Here is an 18,284-nt window from a genome sequence, read left to right as displayed (position 1 = left end):
AAATGGAGCAGTCAATTTTACGTGTAAATTTTCTTCTTTGAGTTTGATAGCTTCGGTTCTTACATTAAGACTTTGATCTGCCGCACTTCCTTCGAAGGTTAAATATAAAGTTATCATCTCTCTGTGCTGTGCTCAGTTGTGTTCGACTCTTTGTGGCTCTATGCATTACAGCCCACCAGGCTCCTCTGTCCTTGGAACTTCCTAGGCAAGAATACAGGAGTGGGTTGCCTTTTCCTATTCCAGGGGATCTTTCTGACCCAGGGATTGAACTCCCATCTCCTGTGTCTCTTGCACTGGCAGGCGGATTCTTTGCCACTGTGCGACCTGGGAAGCCCACCAACAATTCTATCACTAGGTATATATCCAAAAAAAATTAAAACATATGTGTATACAAAAGTTGTGGGGCTTCCCAGGTGGTGCTAGTAGTAAAGAGTCCACCCGCCATTATAGCAGGTATAAGAGATACGGGTTCAGTTCCTCGTTTGGGAAGATCTCCTGGTTGGTTGGCTATGGCAACCAACTCCAGTATTCTTGCCTGGAGAATCCCATGGACAGAGGAGCTGATAGGCTACAGTCCATAGGGTCGCAAAGAGCTGGACATGACTGAAGCAACTTAACAAACATACACATACATAAAACTTGTACACAAATGTCCACAAACTCATAAAAACCAAAACAGAAAGAACCAAAATGTCTATCAACCAACAAACAGATATATAAAATGTGGTATATCCACACTGAAATGCCATTTAATTATTTAAAGAAATGAAGTGCTGAGGTATGCTACATCATCAATGAACCCTAAAAGCATTAAGTGAAAGAAACTAGACACAAAAGAAACATATTGTATAATTCCATTAATATGAAATGTACAGAATAGCAAACTTATAAAGATGGAAGATAAGTTAGTGAAGCCTAGAACTGGGGAGATTGGGGAGGAATGAGGGTGACTCCAAAGGCATATAAGATTTCTTTTCAAGGTGATAAAGATATTCAGAAATTGATTGTGTGGTAGTTGTTCAACTCTGTGAAAATACTGAATTGTATACTGAATGTGTGAGGGATATGGTATATAAATTATACTGAATAAAGATGCTATAAAAAATAAATACAACAGTGAAGTCCAGAGAAACAATAAGGGTTTTAAACATAGTACTGATGAAACAGCCACTGTTAAATGGATTACCAGACATCTTGCTGCTGCTGCTAAGTCACTTCAGTCGTGTCCGACTCTGTGTGACCCCATAGACGGAAGCCCACCAGGCTCCCCCGTCCCTGGGATTCTCCAGGCAAGAACACTGGAGAGGGTTGCTATTTCCTTCTCCAATGTGTGAAAGTGAAAAGTGAAAGTGAAGTCGCTCAGTCATGTCTGACCCTTAGCGACCCCACGGACTGCAGCCTACCAGGCTCCTCCATCCATGGGATTTTCTAGGCAAGAGTACTGGAGTGGCTTGCCATTGCCTTCTCCACCAGACATCTTAGAGCCTCCTTAACCCAGGATTAGTGGAGAGACTTCATAGCCTAATGAGAATCCCTCAAATTATGTGCAAAATATCAGGAACTCATATAGGTGCATCTTTCTAGGACAGTTTCCTAACTCCTAATCAGATTCTCAAATCAACTGGGCCCCAGAAAGACAAAAATCATTGCCCAAGCACCAGAGAAAGCAGAGAGCAGATTTGCTTCTTCCTTCCTCCCATTTCTTTAAGCCACTCCATGTGCTTCCCTTCATTCTGTTCAAAACACATGATTTGAGCAGTCCAGTTCAAATCCATGAACAATTCTTCGAATGTCATCTTCATCAGCATCTTTGACTCCTTTCCATTTTAGCCTACTAACTGATTTCTCATTTCTGCCCAGTGCTACAAAGTGGTTGAATAAAATAATGATGGCCTCAGATGAAGAAATTGCTTTCTCTAGAATTAGTTTCTACAGTGCTTTTTACAGCTTTAACTGGATTCTGCCTTTCCCCAGTTCAAGAATGGCTTTGCACCTACACAAATTTTTTATGGCACTTATATTGCTCTTGCCACAGTTTCCAACTTGACCCTACCACGAATCATATTCACTATTAAGATTTACTATCTGAATTTTTCCCTCCTTGGTTGAACTTCTCAGATAAGAAATTTGATCTTTTTACTGAGATTTCCCAGACAGTCCCTATAATTCGGCTCTCATCCTCTCTTCTAACTAAAACTAATATTTCTAGATCTCTGATTATATGACAAGATGGACCAATTGATTTTATTTCAGAATCCTCTGCATTTCCATGTTCCAGACTCTCATCCAGCCAAAATCCAAAGAAATTAAAAATCTCATAGCTGGTCCTTGAACTCCATTCTCATTGTACTGGTCATTCTACAGAACTCCCAGGATAATCTTCCCCAGTAATTATCTGCATTCTACTCTTGTTCTGGTTCATACATCTACCTGATAAAAATCAAAATTTCTCATGCCAACTTTCACGTTTATTTGAAGGACACCAACCTCCAGCTCCATATCTGTCCAGAATTATTTTTGGTTATACTCAGTTAAGTCTTCTCTCTTCTATCCACCTAGTCTCTACCACAAACACCTCTGAACCTCTCATGACATCATTCTACCCATCTGAAATTCCCTTCCCAATGACTTATTGCAAATATTTGAAGATATACGTCAAGCTTCAGGACCTACAGGAAACCCAAGCAGGCTAAATCCTTCCTTCTCACTCTCCAACATACTATGTGAAATGATCACACCCACCTTCCTTTTATGGCTCAGTATTTTGTATTTCTCATTTGTCTGCACTTCCATTTCACCTGAGATGTGTGTTCTCTTTCTTCTCAACTAGCCTAATAGTACCCAACAGACAAGGTCCATGTATCCCAATCATTTAACAATCCAATTTTAAATCTCCCATGATGCTCAATCCAGATCCATGCACAAATAGTACCCAAAGTGCTAATCAAGCATTTCTTCTCTAACCATTAAACATCCCTAATAAGTACAGAACAAGTTAATGAACAAAAAAATTCAGGCATACAGATAACCAATCTGTCATCAACATTTTACCTGTTCCATTTTGATCAGGAAACAGTCGATGAAGTCCCGAGGATTGTTAATGTCCAGAGTTGCTTGATGTTCTTCTACTTTCTCCAAAACATAGCTTTTTACATAAGCAAAATTTTTAAGTACTTTGTTATGACTCCCTGGGAAATAGTCGATGAGAATAGGGAAATTGTTGCAGACCTTAAAGATTAAAAATATGTATTTATTAAATTAAAAATATATGTTGAAGACATATATACCATATGCCAAGGCCTGGTTAGAAACTGAAGTGAATAAAAATGGTCTATATCTTCAGGGAGAGCTTTTTATATTCTACATATAAAATAATTCTTTATGCTGATAGAGGTATTTAAGGGAGAAAACTCTGACCAGGTGATAAAAGTTGACAGTAATTTCCTATATTCATACAACAACATTATGTTATTAAAGCATTTTCATGTCAATTCTTTTTCTAAATTAATTCTTCTTTACAACCCTGAAAAACAGAGTAAGATGAATTACTATGATGCACATTTTATAGATGAAGACAGAGGTTAAGGAAGTTTGGAAGTTTTATCATTCCAAGCCCAATCACCTGGTCAGCTAGGATACCAACTAAAGCATCAAACACCCCTGCCCTGGTCAGTGTTCCCGGTGGCATCTCTGTTCACAAACTTTCTTCCTCTTTGAAAGAGATATTCTCTTTCTTCCTAAAGTAGGATATTTCTGCTAAGTAATGTGATGAGGAAATCACTAAGTGTGATTGGAGGACAAGCCTGGGCACAATGGAAACCTTCTAGTAAGGGCCTGGACGTTCATTGAGCGCTGTGGGCATGCTTCTGTGCAGTCACCAAGTAGTTTATGGAAACTGGGTTTTGGTGGAGTAGTGGAAAAAACCACTGGCCAGGGAGTCAAGAGTCTTGAATTCCAGCTTTATATTCAGGCATTTCTTTTCTTTGTGAAATAAAGGCACAGCCACCTTTCCCAGATGTTTACTTTATGACACTAAGGCAGGACTGTTACGTTCGAACATTCACTTAGAATAACATCAGCAAAAATGATTCAGCAGACAACTCAAAAGGCCTATCCCTCTTTTAAAAGTGTCAGAAAATTAAGCAAAAACTATCAGAATCAATTTGTCAGAACCCTAGAGCACCAAGGTTAACAGCAATCACATAAATGTTGAATCAAGGAAAAGACAACTTAAAAACAGCAGAAAAGATCTGTTATTGTTTTTTCCCCTTGTCCCACCTCCTTCCTTGGCAGTGGTCTTAACAAGGGCAGCTTGTGGTATGGGAGCCTGGTTCCTTATACTGTTGGTACCAGAGCAGACCTCACTAACAAAGAACTGCGTGTCTGTGTTCTAACCTGTCTGGGGCCACCTGAGGCACTGACACAGGCACTTGTTTTTGTTTCATCTGACTTGGAACTTAGGGTGGAAACACAGTAGGGATATCTCAAAGACCTGGCCAGATTAATGAAAAACCCACAGTTGCCTGGAGCAAAAGATTACAGTTAAGGCACACAACAGAGCACCAAACTCCAGAAAGAACAGCTGGCGAGGGAGTGCCTTTAAGAAATTAGGACATTCAAAAGCACCCATGTATACTGAGGAATTTAGAAAGCTATACACATGCCCAGGGCAGGACACCTACTAAGAAAAGACCTAAGAAGAGACTAAGTTTTCACTTCTGGCTGATCTCTAGGCTGAGTGCAAGTAATAAGCGAAGACCAAGACAGAATTGAAAATAACCTGGCTAAGGGATTCCCAGGTGGCTCAGTGGTAACAGAACCCACCTGCCAATGCAAAAGTTCAGTCCTGGGTCAGGAAGATCCCCTGGAGATGGAAATGGCAACCCACCACAGTATCCCTGGGGTACTGGGAAAACCCTGGGAAAAGCCAGGATACGGGGAAAAGCCTGAGAAATCCCATGGACAAAGCAGCCTCGCAAGTACAGTCCATGGGATCACAGAGTCGGACATGACTGAGCAACTAAGCATGCAAGGACAAATCTAGAAGAGTCATTTCCTTCCCTTTGTTTCCTCCCTTTCTCCCTTTTTTCTTTCCTCCCTTCCTCTCTATCTCCATCTCCATCTCTTTGTCTCACCTTTCTTTTCTTAGGATCCTCACATTCAATGACATTGCTATCCACAGACTCTCAGAAATGGAAACAAGCTATAGAGGGAGAGGAGAGGGGCAATACAAGGGTAGTGCGGGGAAAGGGGGGGTTTATGGGATTATACGAAACCTTGTGTGTGAAACTTCTGAAAACTGTAAAGCACTATAGAATTTAAAGAATATTTTATTCCATTTTTAAAAAAGAAAAGCAAAAAAAAACCCAAAAATAAAAAAACTCTATCCAAACACTAGCTGAACATAAGCTAAAGGAACAGAAATTTCAGCAACCACACTAGACAAAAAAAAAAAAGAGATTGTGCCAAAACAGTTTAGAAAAGTCACTAAATAAATGAATAGCTACAACTTGTAAAAGTCAAACAAACAAACAGAAACTATATCAAACTAAAAAACAAAACAAAGAGGGGAAAATCTGATTCCCAGCTGCCACATTGTAATATCCAAAAAGTTCAGTTTTCAAGCATTCTCTTCACAGCTTGGTCCATACTGAATTCTGAACTTGTTAGAGAAAAGAACACAGATGACTTCTCAGGAAAAAAGGAGCCTGACCTCACCTGTATCCATGGGGAGCTCATAATCCGGAGATTTTCATTAAATTTGTCTAGCAAGTTAAGAAAATTCTGATCTGTATAATCAAACCGATTTTGGAAAATAATGGAGCAGATCACATTACAGGGAGCACAGCCCAGGATGAAAGTGGGATCACAGGGTGACCCTAAAGAATGGAAAAGATTTATAAAACACTGTTAAAAAATAAATATAAAACTTTGCTGTGGATAATAGATAATTTTAGAATCTCTGAATCAACATCTACATAGAAATTCCTTTATCAGCAAAAATTTAAGCATGCTTAAAATACATCACTATTGCCTTTAACATGAATTGACCATTCCATCCTTGCTTGTTTAACAGACTTTTTGTTTGTTTGTTTTTAACTTCTTAGCTGGGCTGCACAGTTTGAGGGATTTCAGCTCACCAACTACAAAGTGAACCTGGGCCCATGGCAGAGAGAGCCCAGAATCCTAACCATTCGGCCAACAAGGAACTCCCCCATCCTAGTTTGTTTAATAACTTGTTTCCAAAATCTCCATTTACTTCACTGCCTTGAGTCAAATTGCTGGTTATTTTGAAGAATGGAAAAAAAAATTTAAAGATCCGGTAAAAAACAATTCAAGTTATCTATCAGTACAGAATCACATCTGTCTGGTAAGCTAGAAAATTGAGCACTGATGTAAGAAGGAAAAAATATTTAGGAACCTGGGAACCTTTTATATATAATAAATAGTTGAAGGAATGACTGATAGGATCAGGAAAGGAAGAGATAAAGATTATGGAAAAATTCAGCTATTTGATGGAAAAATGAGCAAAAGTAAAAGTCATCCACACTGTATAAGAAGAAAAAATAATACAAATAAACTGCAAATTGTAAGATTTGTTTGCCTAAAATAAAAGTAAGAATTCATTTCAAACTTCAATCACAAAGCAAACAAGAAAGGTTAAAGTGAAAATGTCCTTGTGTGTCACAACTAAAATCTGAATTTTAATCATTCCCATCACGTCACTGGAGAGGAAGACTTACAAAGCAGATAATTTGGAATCCAGACTGAAAATAAGATTCATTGTGACAAGCACTTCATAAATCAGTACAGCTAGCAGTAGGGGTGAAAAATTACCCTAAGGGTTCTAATCCCAAATCCAATTGTTTTAAAATGTACTTGGAGTTTTAATTTTATTCACATGATGAGGTCAACAAATCAGGAGATGATAGCCATAGAGAAGATAGTTTGTTCCCAAGAGGGGGTACCCACACAGGGCCACATGGGGAAGCACCAAGAGTGGTCAGGAGAGAGCATGGAGCAGAGCTTTCACAGGGTTTTCATGGAAGAAATGAGCAAGGTGGGGTCAGTATGCTAACTAACGTTAGGATTGGATAGTTTGGGTAATTTCAGAGGGCTCTAGGCAATAGGGAGAAGGCAATGGCGACCCACTCCGGTACTCTTGCCTGGAGAATCCAATGGATGGAGGAGACTGGTAGGCTACAGTCCATGGGGTCTCAAAGAGTCAGACATGACTGACCAGCTTCACTTTCACTTTTCACTTTCACACACTGGAGGAGGAAATGGTAACCCACTCCAGCGTTCTTGCCTGGAGAATCCCAGGGACAGAGGAGCCTGGTGGGCTGCCGTCTATGGGGTCACACATAGTCGGACACGACTGGAGTGACTTAGCAGCAGCAGCAGCTAGGCAGTAGGGATGGTCCCTGGTTGTCCCATAATGCCTTGGGTTGATTTAGGGCAGGGAGAATATTGGCTTGGTGTGTGAGGGTTTCATAAAGTAGGTATCCAGAGGGTGTGGGCTCTGGATGGTTGGCTTGAAAATCAGAGGCACACTCATAGAAAAGATGTGATGCTCTATCTCAGGATTAACTAATCCTGGGAGAGGCAGTTGCTCCCCAGGTCTGCAAGGCCTCCCAAGATGTCAAGGTATCATAAAATGTAGAAAATACAAAACATGGGAAAGGGAAAGTGAAAGTCTCTCAGTCATGTCTGACTTTTTGCAACTCCATGGACTATACAGTCCGTGGAATTCTCTAGGCCAGAATACTGGAGTGGGTAGCCTTTCCCTTCTCCAGGGGCTCTTCCGAACCCAGGGATCGAACCCGGGTCTCCAACACTGCAGGCAGATTCTTTACCAGTAAGGGAGGGGAGATAAATGTAAAGGGAAAGTTAAAGTTGGAAGCAACTAATAGGGAAGGCAGGCTGAAATCTAAATAAATCATTTTACAACCTCGTATTTATGTAAATTTTAGGATTATTCTATAGCATCTATTTCTTAGAATTCATAAAACAATACTGTAACTAGAAGCAACATTAAATAACTCCAAGCTGATAATTTTAAAACAGTTGTTTACAAGGAAATCACAATGGATGAGGCCTGCACTGAAGGATACCTAAGTAATTAAAACCATAGAAAAGTATCATTACTGGCTAGAACTCTAGGCAATGAGTGTCTGAAGAAACCCTCAGACATCTGAGTAAGGTTGACCATACAAATACAGGCCAATTAAGTGAAAGCACATACCCTCCAGGGGGGCATGATGAATTCATTCCCACCGTGTCCACTTGATAAGTATTCCCTGATGAAATGTTCTGGAATAGATAACCCACATTGACACTATGGGGGGAAAAATTGCTCTCTAACGCACACACACACACAGAAAAATGAGACTCAAAACCTCCTCCTTTCATGACCTAATGATCCGAAAACAAAAATTTCAAAACAGAATAGGATTAAATGACCTTTAATCCACACTATATGGACCATCATGGGTGTACACACACAATAAACATAGATACACAAAAGCCCTCTTGGCTCTCTCCTCTCTCTCTCTCTTCTCCATGGGAGGGTTGAAAACCATGAACCATATGAAAGATGCGGCCGCCCCTGAAATATTTCCACGGGCATCACTGGAGAAGACAGGAGTCTGTTAAGATCAGACTTATAGAGCATAGAATCACCCACCATTGGTTTTTCTCAACTCCTCCACCAGGCAGTGGGCTTCCTCTTGAACACGATCCTCAATGCTCCTCTTCCCCATCCCAAAATTCCTCAAGGTCATGAGGGAGAAGCGTCGGATCTCCTTCCATCTCTTTCCATTGCTAAAGAGGATTCCTACCAGGAAGGGAAAAAGAAACTAGGAGGGAGGCCCTAGAGGAGGAGGAATGAGCTGACACTTGGCAGCCTCAGAGATGGACCAAGCTCTGCTGAGGGGACTCTTCAAATTCCTCTTTTCCAGTCTCCCCACCCCCATTACCAATGTTGGACACGTGCACATGCACACCTACCATATCCTTTATTAACTCTTTGAGACACTGGGAGATTGCCTCTTCCAGAAAACTCTTCTCCTCGATCAATTAGGGCTTCTTTCACTGCTTTATATCCATGCAACACAACAGTGGGCCTCAAGCCAAAATACACTGTGAACACAGGGCCATAGGTGTTTGAGAGCTGGGAAATGGAAAGAAAATGCAAATATTAGCAAAAGAAGTCACGATTTGGTCTATTTTGCTCATGATTAAGACTGTTATTATCATCATATTGTAGATAATTTATTCTCCCACACATAACTACAAACTTTTCTGGATCTTATACATCAGTATCAGTTCAGTCGCTGTCGTGTCCAACTCTTTGCAACCCCATGGACTGCAGCAGGCCAGGCCTCCCTGTCCATCACCAACTCCCGGAGTTTACTCAAACTCATGTCCATTGAGTCCGTGATGCCATCCAACCATCTCATCCTCTGTCGTCCCCTTTGCCTCTCTACTTCAATCTTTTCCCATCAGGGTATATTCCAATGAATCAGTTCTTCGCATCAGGTGGCCAAAGTATTGGAGTTTCCAACAAATATTCAGGACTGATCTCTTTTAGGATGGACTGGTTGGATCTCCTTGCAGTCCAAAGGACTCTCAAGAGTCTTCTCCAACATCACAGTTCAAAAGCATCAGTTCTTTAGCCCTCAGCTTTCTTTATAGTCTAACTGTCATATCCATACATGACCACTGGAAAAACCAGAGCCTTGACTAGACAGACCTTTGTTGGCAAAGTAATGTCATTGTTTTTTAATATGCTGTCTAGGTTGGTCATGACTTTTCTTCCAAGGAGCAAGCATCTTTTAATTTCATGGCTGCAGTCACCATCTGCAGTGATTTTGGAGCCCAAAAAAATAAAGTCTGTCACTGTTTGCACTGTTTCCCCATCTATTTCCCATGAAGTGATGGGACCAGATGCCACAATCTTAGTTTTCTGAATGTTGAGTTTTAAACCAATTTTTTCACTCTCCTCTTTCACTTTCATCAAAAGGCTCTTTAGCTCTTCTTCGCTTTCTGCCATAAGGGTGGTGTCATCTGCATATCTGAGGTTATTGACATTTCTCCCAGCAACCTTGATTTCACCTTGTGCTTCATCTAGTCCAGTGCTTCTCATGACGAATTCTGCATATAAGTTAAATAAACAGGGTTACAATATATACATACTCCTTTCCTGATTTGGAACCAGTCGGTTGTTCCATGTCCAGTTCTAACTGTTGCTTCTTGACCTGCATACAGATTTCTCAAGAGGCAGGTCAGGTGATCTGGTATTCCCATCTCTTGAAGAATTTTCCACAGTTTATTGTGATCCACACAGTCAATGGCTTTGTCATAGTCAATAAAGCAGAAGTAGACGTTTTTCTGGAATTCTTGCTTTTTCCATGATCTGGTGGATGTTGGCAATTTGATCTCTGGTTCCTTTGCCGTTTCTAAATCCATCTTGAACATCTGGAAGTTCACAGTTCATGTACGGCTTGAAGCCTGGCTTGGAGAATTTTGAGCATGACTTTACCAGTGTGTGAGATGAGTGCAATTACGTAGTAGTTTGAGCATTCTTTGGCATTGCCTTTCTTTGTGATTTATAAGTATGATAATTCAACATCCATTCATGAGAAGAAAAAAAAAGCACTCTCACTAAAGTGGGTATAGAGGGAACATATCTCAGCATAATAAAGCAGAAGACCTAAAGAAATAGACCTTTCTCCGAAGAAGACATACAGATGGGCAACGTGCAGTGAAAAGATACTTAAAATCACTAACAATTAAAAAAAAATCACTAACAATTAGAGAAGTGTCGAAACCACAATGTGGTACCATTGTGGTTATCATCAAAATGTCTACAAGTACTAAATGCTGAAGAAGGTGTGGAGGAAAGGGAAGCCTCTTACACTGTTGGTGGGAATGTAAATTGGTATAGTCACTAAGGAGAACAGCGTGGAAATTCCTTTAAAAAATAAAAATAAAACTACCATATAATCCAGTAATTTCACTCTTGGGTATATACCCAGAAAAAAAATGTGAAAACTCTAATTCAAAAAGATAATGTATCCCAATGTTAACAGCAGCACTACTTACAATAGCCAAGACATAGAAGCAACCCAAGTGCCCATTAACAGATAAATGGCTTAAGTATATGTGGCATATACATACAATGGAATATTACTAAGCCATTAAAAAAACAACAAAATGTTGCAGCAACATGGATAGGCCTAGAGAATAAGCTTAGTGAACTAAGTCAGAAAAAGAGAAATTCTACATGATATCGCTTATATAGAGAACCTTAAAATATACAAATTAATCTATATACAAATTGTAAACAGACTCACAGACACATAAAACAAGTTTGTGGGTAACCAAAGTGGGTGAGGGACAAATTAGGGGTACAAGATTAACAGATACATACTACTATACATGAGACAGAAAAGCAACAAGGTTTACCTTACAGCACAGGGAATTACATTCAGTAACTTGTACAGAATCTCCAATACTTTGGCCACCTCATGCGAAGAGTTGACTCACTGGAAAAGACTCTGATGCTGGGAGGGATTGGGGGCAGGAGGAGAAGGGGATGACAGAGGATGAGATGGCTGGATGGCATTACCGACTCGATGGACGTGAGTTTGGGTGAACTCCGGGAGTTGGTGATGGACAGGGAGGCCTGGCGTGCTGTGATTCATGGGGTTGCAAAGAGTTGGACACAACTGAGTGACTGAACTGAACCGAACTGAACTGAACTTGTAACAGGCCACCACGAAGATGTCGGTGCCCATCACCGATTGGGCCACAAAGCGATCACACTGGCAGAAGGCGCCAGTAGGAGCCTGGGACACCTGAGCGGCGGTACTACTGAGCACGAGGCGCTGGAAGTGGATCAAGTGCAAAGCAACATGCTCGTCCTGCGTCTGGAATCCCATCCCGGGTGGCTGATCACCAGCAGCTCCTCACTAATGGACCACCAGCAGCTATGCTGTGGCAGACAACTCGGCCTGGCACCAGAAGCATCACCTGGTAGACTTCCTAGAGGCAGTGGGCAGCCACTTCTAGGAACAAGCGTCCTAGATACATGCTCTGTACTTAGTTACTTCAGGCGTGTCTGACTCTTTGCGACCCTATGGGCTGCAGCCCACCAGGCTCCTCTGTCCAGGGTATTATCCCAGCAAGAATACTAGAGTGGATTGCCATGCCCTCCTCCAGGAGATCTTCCCCACACAGGGATCGAACTGGCATCTCCTGCAACTCCTTCATTGCAGGTGGATTCTTTACCACTGAGTCACTGGGCAAGTCCCTGCATGCTGTAAAGCAAACTCCTACCAAAGGGTCCCCCAGGGCAGCGGATGGTAACGGAAGGGTGAGTCAGTTTACATCACAGACAAGTAACAAATCCTCAGATTGTTTTAGTTGTTGGACACCATATTCTCAAGAATGGACTTTCGTTACTCAAAATAGGAAAAAGGGATTTCTACATTATAAAATGGCTTCAGCCATTAAGAAAAATCCTTTCAGTGGCTCAAACAAAGGTATCCTTCATTCATTCTCAAGACAGAGAACTTACATTCTTCGCTTATGTAAATCAAACCATAGAGAAGGGAGTATACTCTAGGCCTTACAGGTGAGTAATTTCATTATTTATATAAGTTGGTTCTGTTCGTGTAATAGTGGGATATTTTATTTCCTGATCCTTAAACGTTAAGGGCTACCACAGAGAAGTATGATTTCCAGGGCTAATCTCTTTTAACAATTACTTTACATTAAAAACTAATTGCTATTTTTCCTGTCCTGTCCTTCTTTCTCTTTTTGAAGACAAGAACAATGAAAAAGAGGCAGTATAAGAAACTATGGTACTTTTACATCAGGTGTATATCTCACTGGATTTTTTTGTTGTTTAGGAAGCTAATATGCTGCTGCTGTTGCTGAGTCAGTTCAGTTGTGTCCGACTCTGTGCGACCCCATAGACGGAAGCCCACCAGACTCCCCCGTCCCTGGTATTCTCCAGGCAAGAACACCGGAGTGGGTTGCCACCTCCTTCTCCAATGTGTGAAAGTGAAAAGTGAAAGTGAAGTCGTTCAGTCGTATCCGACCCTTAGCGACCCCATGGACTGCAGCCCACCAGGCTCCTCCATCCATGGGATTTTCTAGGCAAGAGTACTGGAGTGGCTTGCCATTGCCTTCTCCGTAGGAAGCTAATATAGCTCTCCTTAAAACAGGAGAAATGTTAAAGGAAGCCATAGTTGGCATTAGAAATTATGGTAGAAATATTAATAGTTTCCTTTCAAAGAAGAGAACAAAAATCAGTACTTGACTTTTCAGGAAGTTTCTTATTCAGTTTTCCAGTCCCTTTCCTGGGTTCCATAGAATTAAATGTACTCCTAACTTTTTTTTTCTTTTTGCTTAGTAAAAAAGGTAGCAATGCTTTATAAATTTATAAACATTTAAAGTTTCAGATTCTGTCCCCAGGCAGATTGCAATTTGAGATGAACTGAAAAGTAGCCAACAAGATAGAATAGAGGACAATCATATGCATATATTGAAAGATAAAAAGGGATAAGAATTTTTAGGTCAGATTTAAAGGATTTGGAATCAAGACTTTAGTTAAATTAAGCTCTACATTCACTAGACAAGTTGATCCTCTGGAAACATTTCTAAAATCTGAAAAATCAAGGTAAGCACCCCTTTTTCCCTTAAGGATCTAGTGAAATATAAACGCAAAATGGTTTACAATCAGATTTGTTCTAGAAAATCTTACAGGCACCAAAGCATGGCTTTAGAGTTCAAATTCTAGGTGTTTTACTACCTGGGAATTACATGGAGCAAGTCACTATCTTCATATGCAGAAATGGAGATGTAATAGTACTTGAGTCAATTACAAAATTCTAACAGGAAAAAAGTCAAAACTTTCATATAGTATAAGCTGTATTGCTATATTCCAAAGCATATTTAAATGTTATATAGTTTATCCAGACTTTCCTCTGGGGTTAAAGTTAGAAAGAATTCATTTGTTAACAAACTTTAATGTAGCTTCATACCAGCCATTTTATTTACATAGTAAGAACATACAGACATCTATTATAAATGCAGAGATCATCACTGCATTTCAGAACTTCACTCAGTTTGAGGGCCAACAAAAGAAGGTTTTTCTCTTTCCATACCTATCTTGCCTCTGTTTTTCTTTGTACAAGGTTTGTAGTAGTAACACATGTGTTACCATAGTAAGTCACGTTTTCAATTTGAAATTTATTTGATATACTAGAGAGAGGTACATTACAAGGCTTTTCCCCCTTACAAATTCAGAAAGTTAGAATAGAATGGTAGTCATCTGACCTACCTGAACTAAGTCATTTGCTGTTTTTCAGTTGCTTAATCATGTCCGACTCTTTGTGACCACATGGACTGCAGCACGCCAGCCTTCCCTATTCATCACTATCTCCTGGAGTTTGCTCAAACTCATGTCCATTGAGTTGGTGATGCCATCCAACCACCTCATCCTCTGTGTCCCCTTCTCCTCCTGCTCTTAATCTTTCGCAGCATTAGGGTCTTTTCCAATGAGCTGGCTCTTCGCAAGGTGGCCAAAGTATTGGAGCTTCAGCTTCAGCATCAGTCCTTCCAATGAATATTCATTGGAAGTAAGTCATGGATGGCTATAATTTCAAAATTTCTGTTTAATGATGGCAGAGTAATTTCAAAGTGTGCTAACAAACATTTTGGAAGCAGGTATTCTATGAAGATGGTACTACTTACTGACAGATTCAAAGTTTTACCACATCAGACTGAATCCGTTTTTTTCTGTTTGAGATCAGTTGCTGAGCCTATTGTTTCTTAGTGAATGGGTATCTTTAGCTAAATGTAGCAGACACAGTCATATTGTCTTGCCAGTAGTCCTTCATAAATGTCATAACTTTAAAATTTTTAATATCTACAATATACAATTTATCTTAAATTTATTATGTAATTCATGTCAAGAACCACCTGGGGAATTTTAATAAAATGTGTATGTTCTAAACCTTAGTCCCAACCCCGTGAAAACCTTTAGGAATATGTGTATGTGTGTCCAGATGTTTTTCTTAAAATAAAAAGGTCCACCATTGTTTTCATTTAAAAATATTTTGTAATAATGTATAATGGAATATAAACTGCAAAAAAATGCAAGAGTTTTCTGTATATCTGAAACTAATGCAATATTGTAAATCAACTGTACTTCATTAAAATGTTATAAAAGACAAAATATGATGGTGATTATTATATCATCTTTGATGTGCCAGGCCATGGCCTGAGCAATTGGTACTCAGATTATTCCTCATTATCATATCAATACAATGAGCTAGGTTTATTTACCTTGCTTTATAGATAAAAAGATTAAGGCTCAGAGACTCTCCTATTTATTTCTGGTGTCTTACAGTTAATAGATGACCCAAATATCTTTTTTTTAATTGAAGTATAGTTGATTTACAGTGTTGTACCAATCTTTGCTGTACAGCAGAGTGACTCAGTTTTACACATATATATATTTTTTAGTATTCTTTTACATTGTGATTTATCCCAGGAGATTGGATGTAGTTCCTTGGACTACACAGTAGGACCTTGTTGTATATCCATTCTACATATAATAGTTTGCATCTGCCAATCCCAAACGCCCAGTCCATCCTTCCCTTACCAGCCCCCTCCCTTGGCAGCAAGTCTCCTCTCTATGTCTATGAGTCTTGTTTCTGTTTTGAAGATAGGTTCATTTGTGCCACATTTTAGATTCCACATATAAGTGAAATTATATGGTATTTGTCTTTCTCTTTCTGACTTATTTTACTTAGTATAATCTCTAGACCCATCCATGTTGCTGTAGCAAATGGCCTTAGTTAAGTCGCTCAGTCATGTCCGACTCTTTGCGACCCCATTGACTATAGCCCACCAGGCTCCTCTGTCCATGGGATTCTCCAGGCAAGAATACTGGAGTGGGTTGCCATTTCCTTCTCCAGGGGATCTTCCCAACCTAGGGATCAAACTCAGGTCTCCCGCATTGTAGGCAGACACTTTAACCTCTGAGCCACCAGGGAAGCCCCAGCAAATGGCCTTAATTTCTTCTTTTTTATGGCTGAGTAGTGTTCCATTGTATATATGTAGCATATCTTCTTTATCCATTCTTCTGTCAATGGACATTTAGGTTGTTTTCATGCTTTGGCTATTGTGAATAGTGCTGCTATGAACATAGGGGTGCATGTATCTTTTTGAACTATAGTTTTTCTGGGTGTATGTCCAGGAGTGATTTGCTGGATCATATGGTAGTTCTATTTTTAGTTTTCTGAGAACCCTCCATACTGTTTTCCATAGTGGCTGCATTAGTTTACACTCCTACCAACAGTGTAGGAATGTTCTCTTTTCTGTACATCCTCTCCAACATTTGTTATTTTGTAGACTTTTTATTATTTTATTATTTATTATGTAGTTTTGATTTGCATTTCTCTTATAGTGATGCTGAGCATCTTTTCATGTGTCTGTGGCCATCTGTATGTCTTCTTTGGAGAAATTTTTACTAAAGAGAAGACCCAAATTTCAACACTGCTTAGTCGACCCCAAGTGCCTAAGACAATCATCGGTAACCCCTATGCCTACCTCAGAACCAATATACAACTGAGTGCTTCCAGATCACTTGTAAAGCTCATCCCCTGGGAATTCTGACTCAGCAGTAATATATACTAGAAATCTACATTTTGAAAAACCACCCTCAATGACTCAAATGCCCAGCCCAATTTAAGATCCGCTGCTATTACTGACAGGAAGTAAGCAAGCATCACAGAGTCAGTGCCAGGACATGCAGCAGCTCATGGAAGAACAATTACTTTCATCTAGCATCATGTCTTGCAGACAGCAGCTTTGTGTAGACTCCAAAAGGATTTTGTTACCACCCAGCTGGCTCTGAATAATGACATTTTTCTTTCATTCACTCATACTTGTCCTGATCCCAAGCTATTTCCTTAACATCACGCATAGTTTGCTTCTTCACAGAAGTTAAATTTTCATGGTTATTCTGAACAAAACACGCAGTTTATATAATAGATGACTTCTTGAATGACATCTCTAATCACAAAACACTTCCCTTTCATTTACCTTCAGCCAAAAGTCATAGCAAATGTGGTGAAACAAAGAAGAGAAGCAATACTCCAATCGTTTGCCACATTATCATTTTGATTCAGTTATACAGAGACCTAAATGTTTCTCTACTCAAGAAATGCTTTCCACTCTTCTTGACAATGACAGACAAATACAGAGACCTAAATGTTTCTCTACTCAAGAAATGCTTTCCACTCTTCTTGACAATGACAGACAAAAAGTAATACTCCACGGGAGTATTTGCTTTAAAATGACATATTTTAGTAATTTTAAGATATTGTAATGTATTTAAATATATATATTTTAAAGTAGACGTTCACTTACTTACCCTTTGCAAGCCACTGGAGGAACATAAAACCTACTTACATTGCTTAAGGATTTGCCAATGTCCTTAACATCTAACTGTAGGATATTTCCAAGAATCGGGAGAGGAGTGGGGCCCGGCGGGAGCTTCCCTTTCCCAGAGCTCTGTTTCCAGAGTGAGATGAGAAGCAGACAGGAGAGACAGAGCACCAGGACCACAGCCAGATCCATTGACACCTTCTCTTCTTACTCAGACTACTGTGAGGCTGAAAGCTAAAGCTTTTATAACAGTCCCTGCTAATTCAACTTGTTCCTCCAACTCAGAAAGTGAACAGCTAGGTCTACTTTAATCTCTCTTTTGAAGGGACTTTAGCCCTGCGATAAAGATTAAATACGGTGCTGTTTGTTTTGCTCTTGCCGTTTTTTTTTTTTAATGACCCATCTGAGCATTCCAGTTTAACAAGTCGGGGGTAGAACAACCTGGTGACTTTTCTTTAAACACTCCAGGGGGCTGACGACTAGTGAACTAATAAATGATTTAATCAAAAAGTTGCTCAACTTTCTGGATTAGTAACCAGTTGAGAATTTATGACTTTGAGGGCAAACCTTGTATATTACAAGATGCTTATCCTTTAATGCTTTATCAAATACTAATATATTTGTCCTTGAAAATGAAAGCCTTTTGAAATATTTTACTAACATTATAGCTTCTTAAACATAAACCAGGTAATATAACTCATACATCTTGAAGGTCTAAACATGTAAAGTTCTTAGCTAAAAGTAAATTTACACATTTTACCATTAAATTCTCCTCGTCCTCCCCTCAAAAATATCACTAGAAGAAAAAAAATTTA

The 18,284-nt window shown here is 39.7% G+C and overlaps 1 protein-coding gene across 2 annotated transcripts in view; it reads right to left on the bottom strand.

Annotated features, from left to right (window-relative positions):
* LOC129555975 (cytochrome P450 2C18-like) overlaps nucleotides 1-17,783 on the bottom strand; it is a 32,412-nt gene extending 14,629 nt beyond the window's left edge. For both annotated transcript variants that reach the window (XM_055425936.2, XM_055425937.2), the window contains exons 1-5: nucleotides 17,494-17,783; nucleotides 9,010-9,172; nucleotides 8,687-8,836; nucleotides 5,719-5,879; nucleotides 3,052-3,228 (exon numbers count right to left, since the gene is read on the bottom strand). In XM_055425936.2, the coding sequence (XP_055281911.2) occupies nucleotides 3,052-3,228; nucleotides 5,719-5,879; nucleotides 8,687-8,836; nucleotides 9,010-9,172; nucleotides 17,494-17,661 (819 nt within the window). In that variant the 5' untranslated portion in view covers nucleotides 17,662-17,783. The remainder of the gene's footprint in view (nucleotides 1-3,051; nucleotides 3,229-5,718; nucleotides 5,880-8,686; nucleotides 8,837-9,009; nucleotides 9,173-17,493) is intronic.
* Nucleotides 17,784-18,284: the final 501 nt, after the last annotated feature.

This window comes from Moschus berezovskii, chromosome 12 (genome assembly GCF_049115385.1).
Source record: "Moschus berezovskii isolate FMDL1 chromosome 12, NW_MosBer_1.0, whole genome shotgun sequence".
Lineage (NCBI taxonomy): Eukaryota > Metazoa > Chordata > Mammalia > Artiodactyla > Moschidae > Moschus > Moschus berezovskii.
The sequence above is the reverse complement of the archived record's forward strand: the minus strand, read 5'-3'. Positions and strand labels throughout refer to the sequence as shown.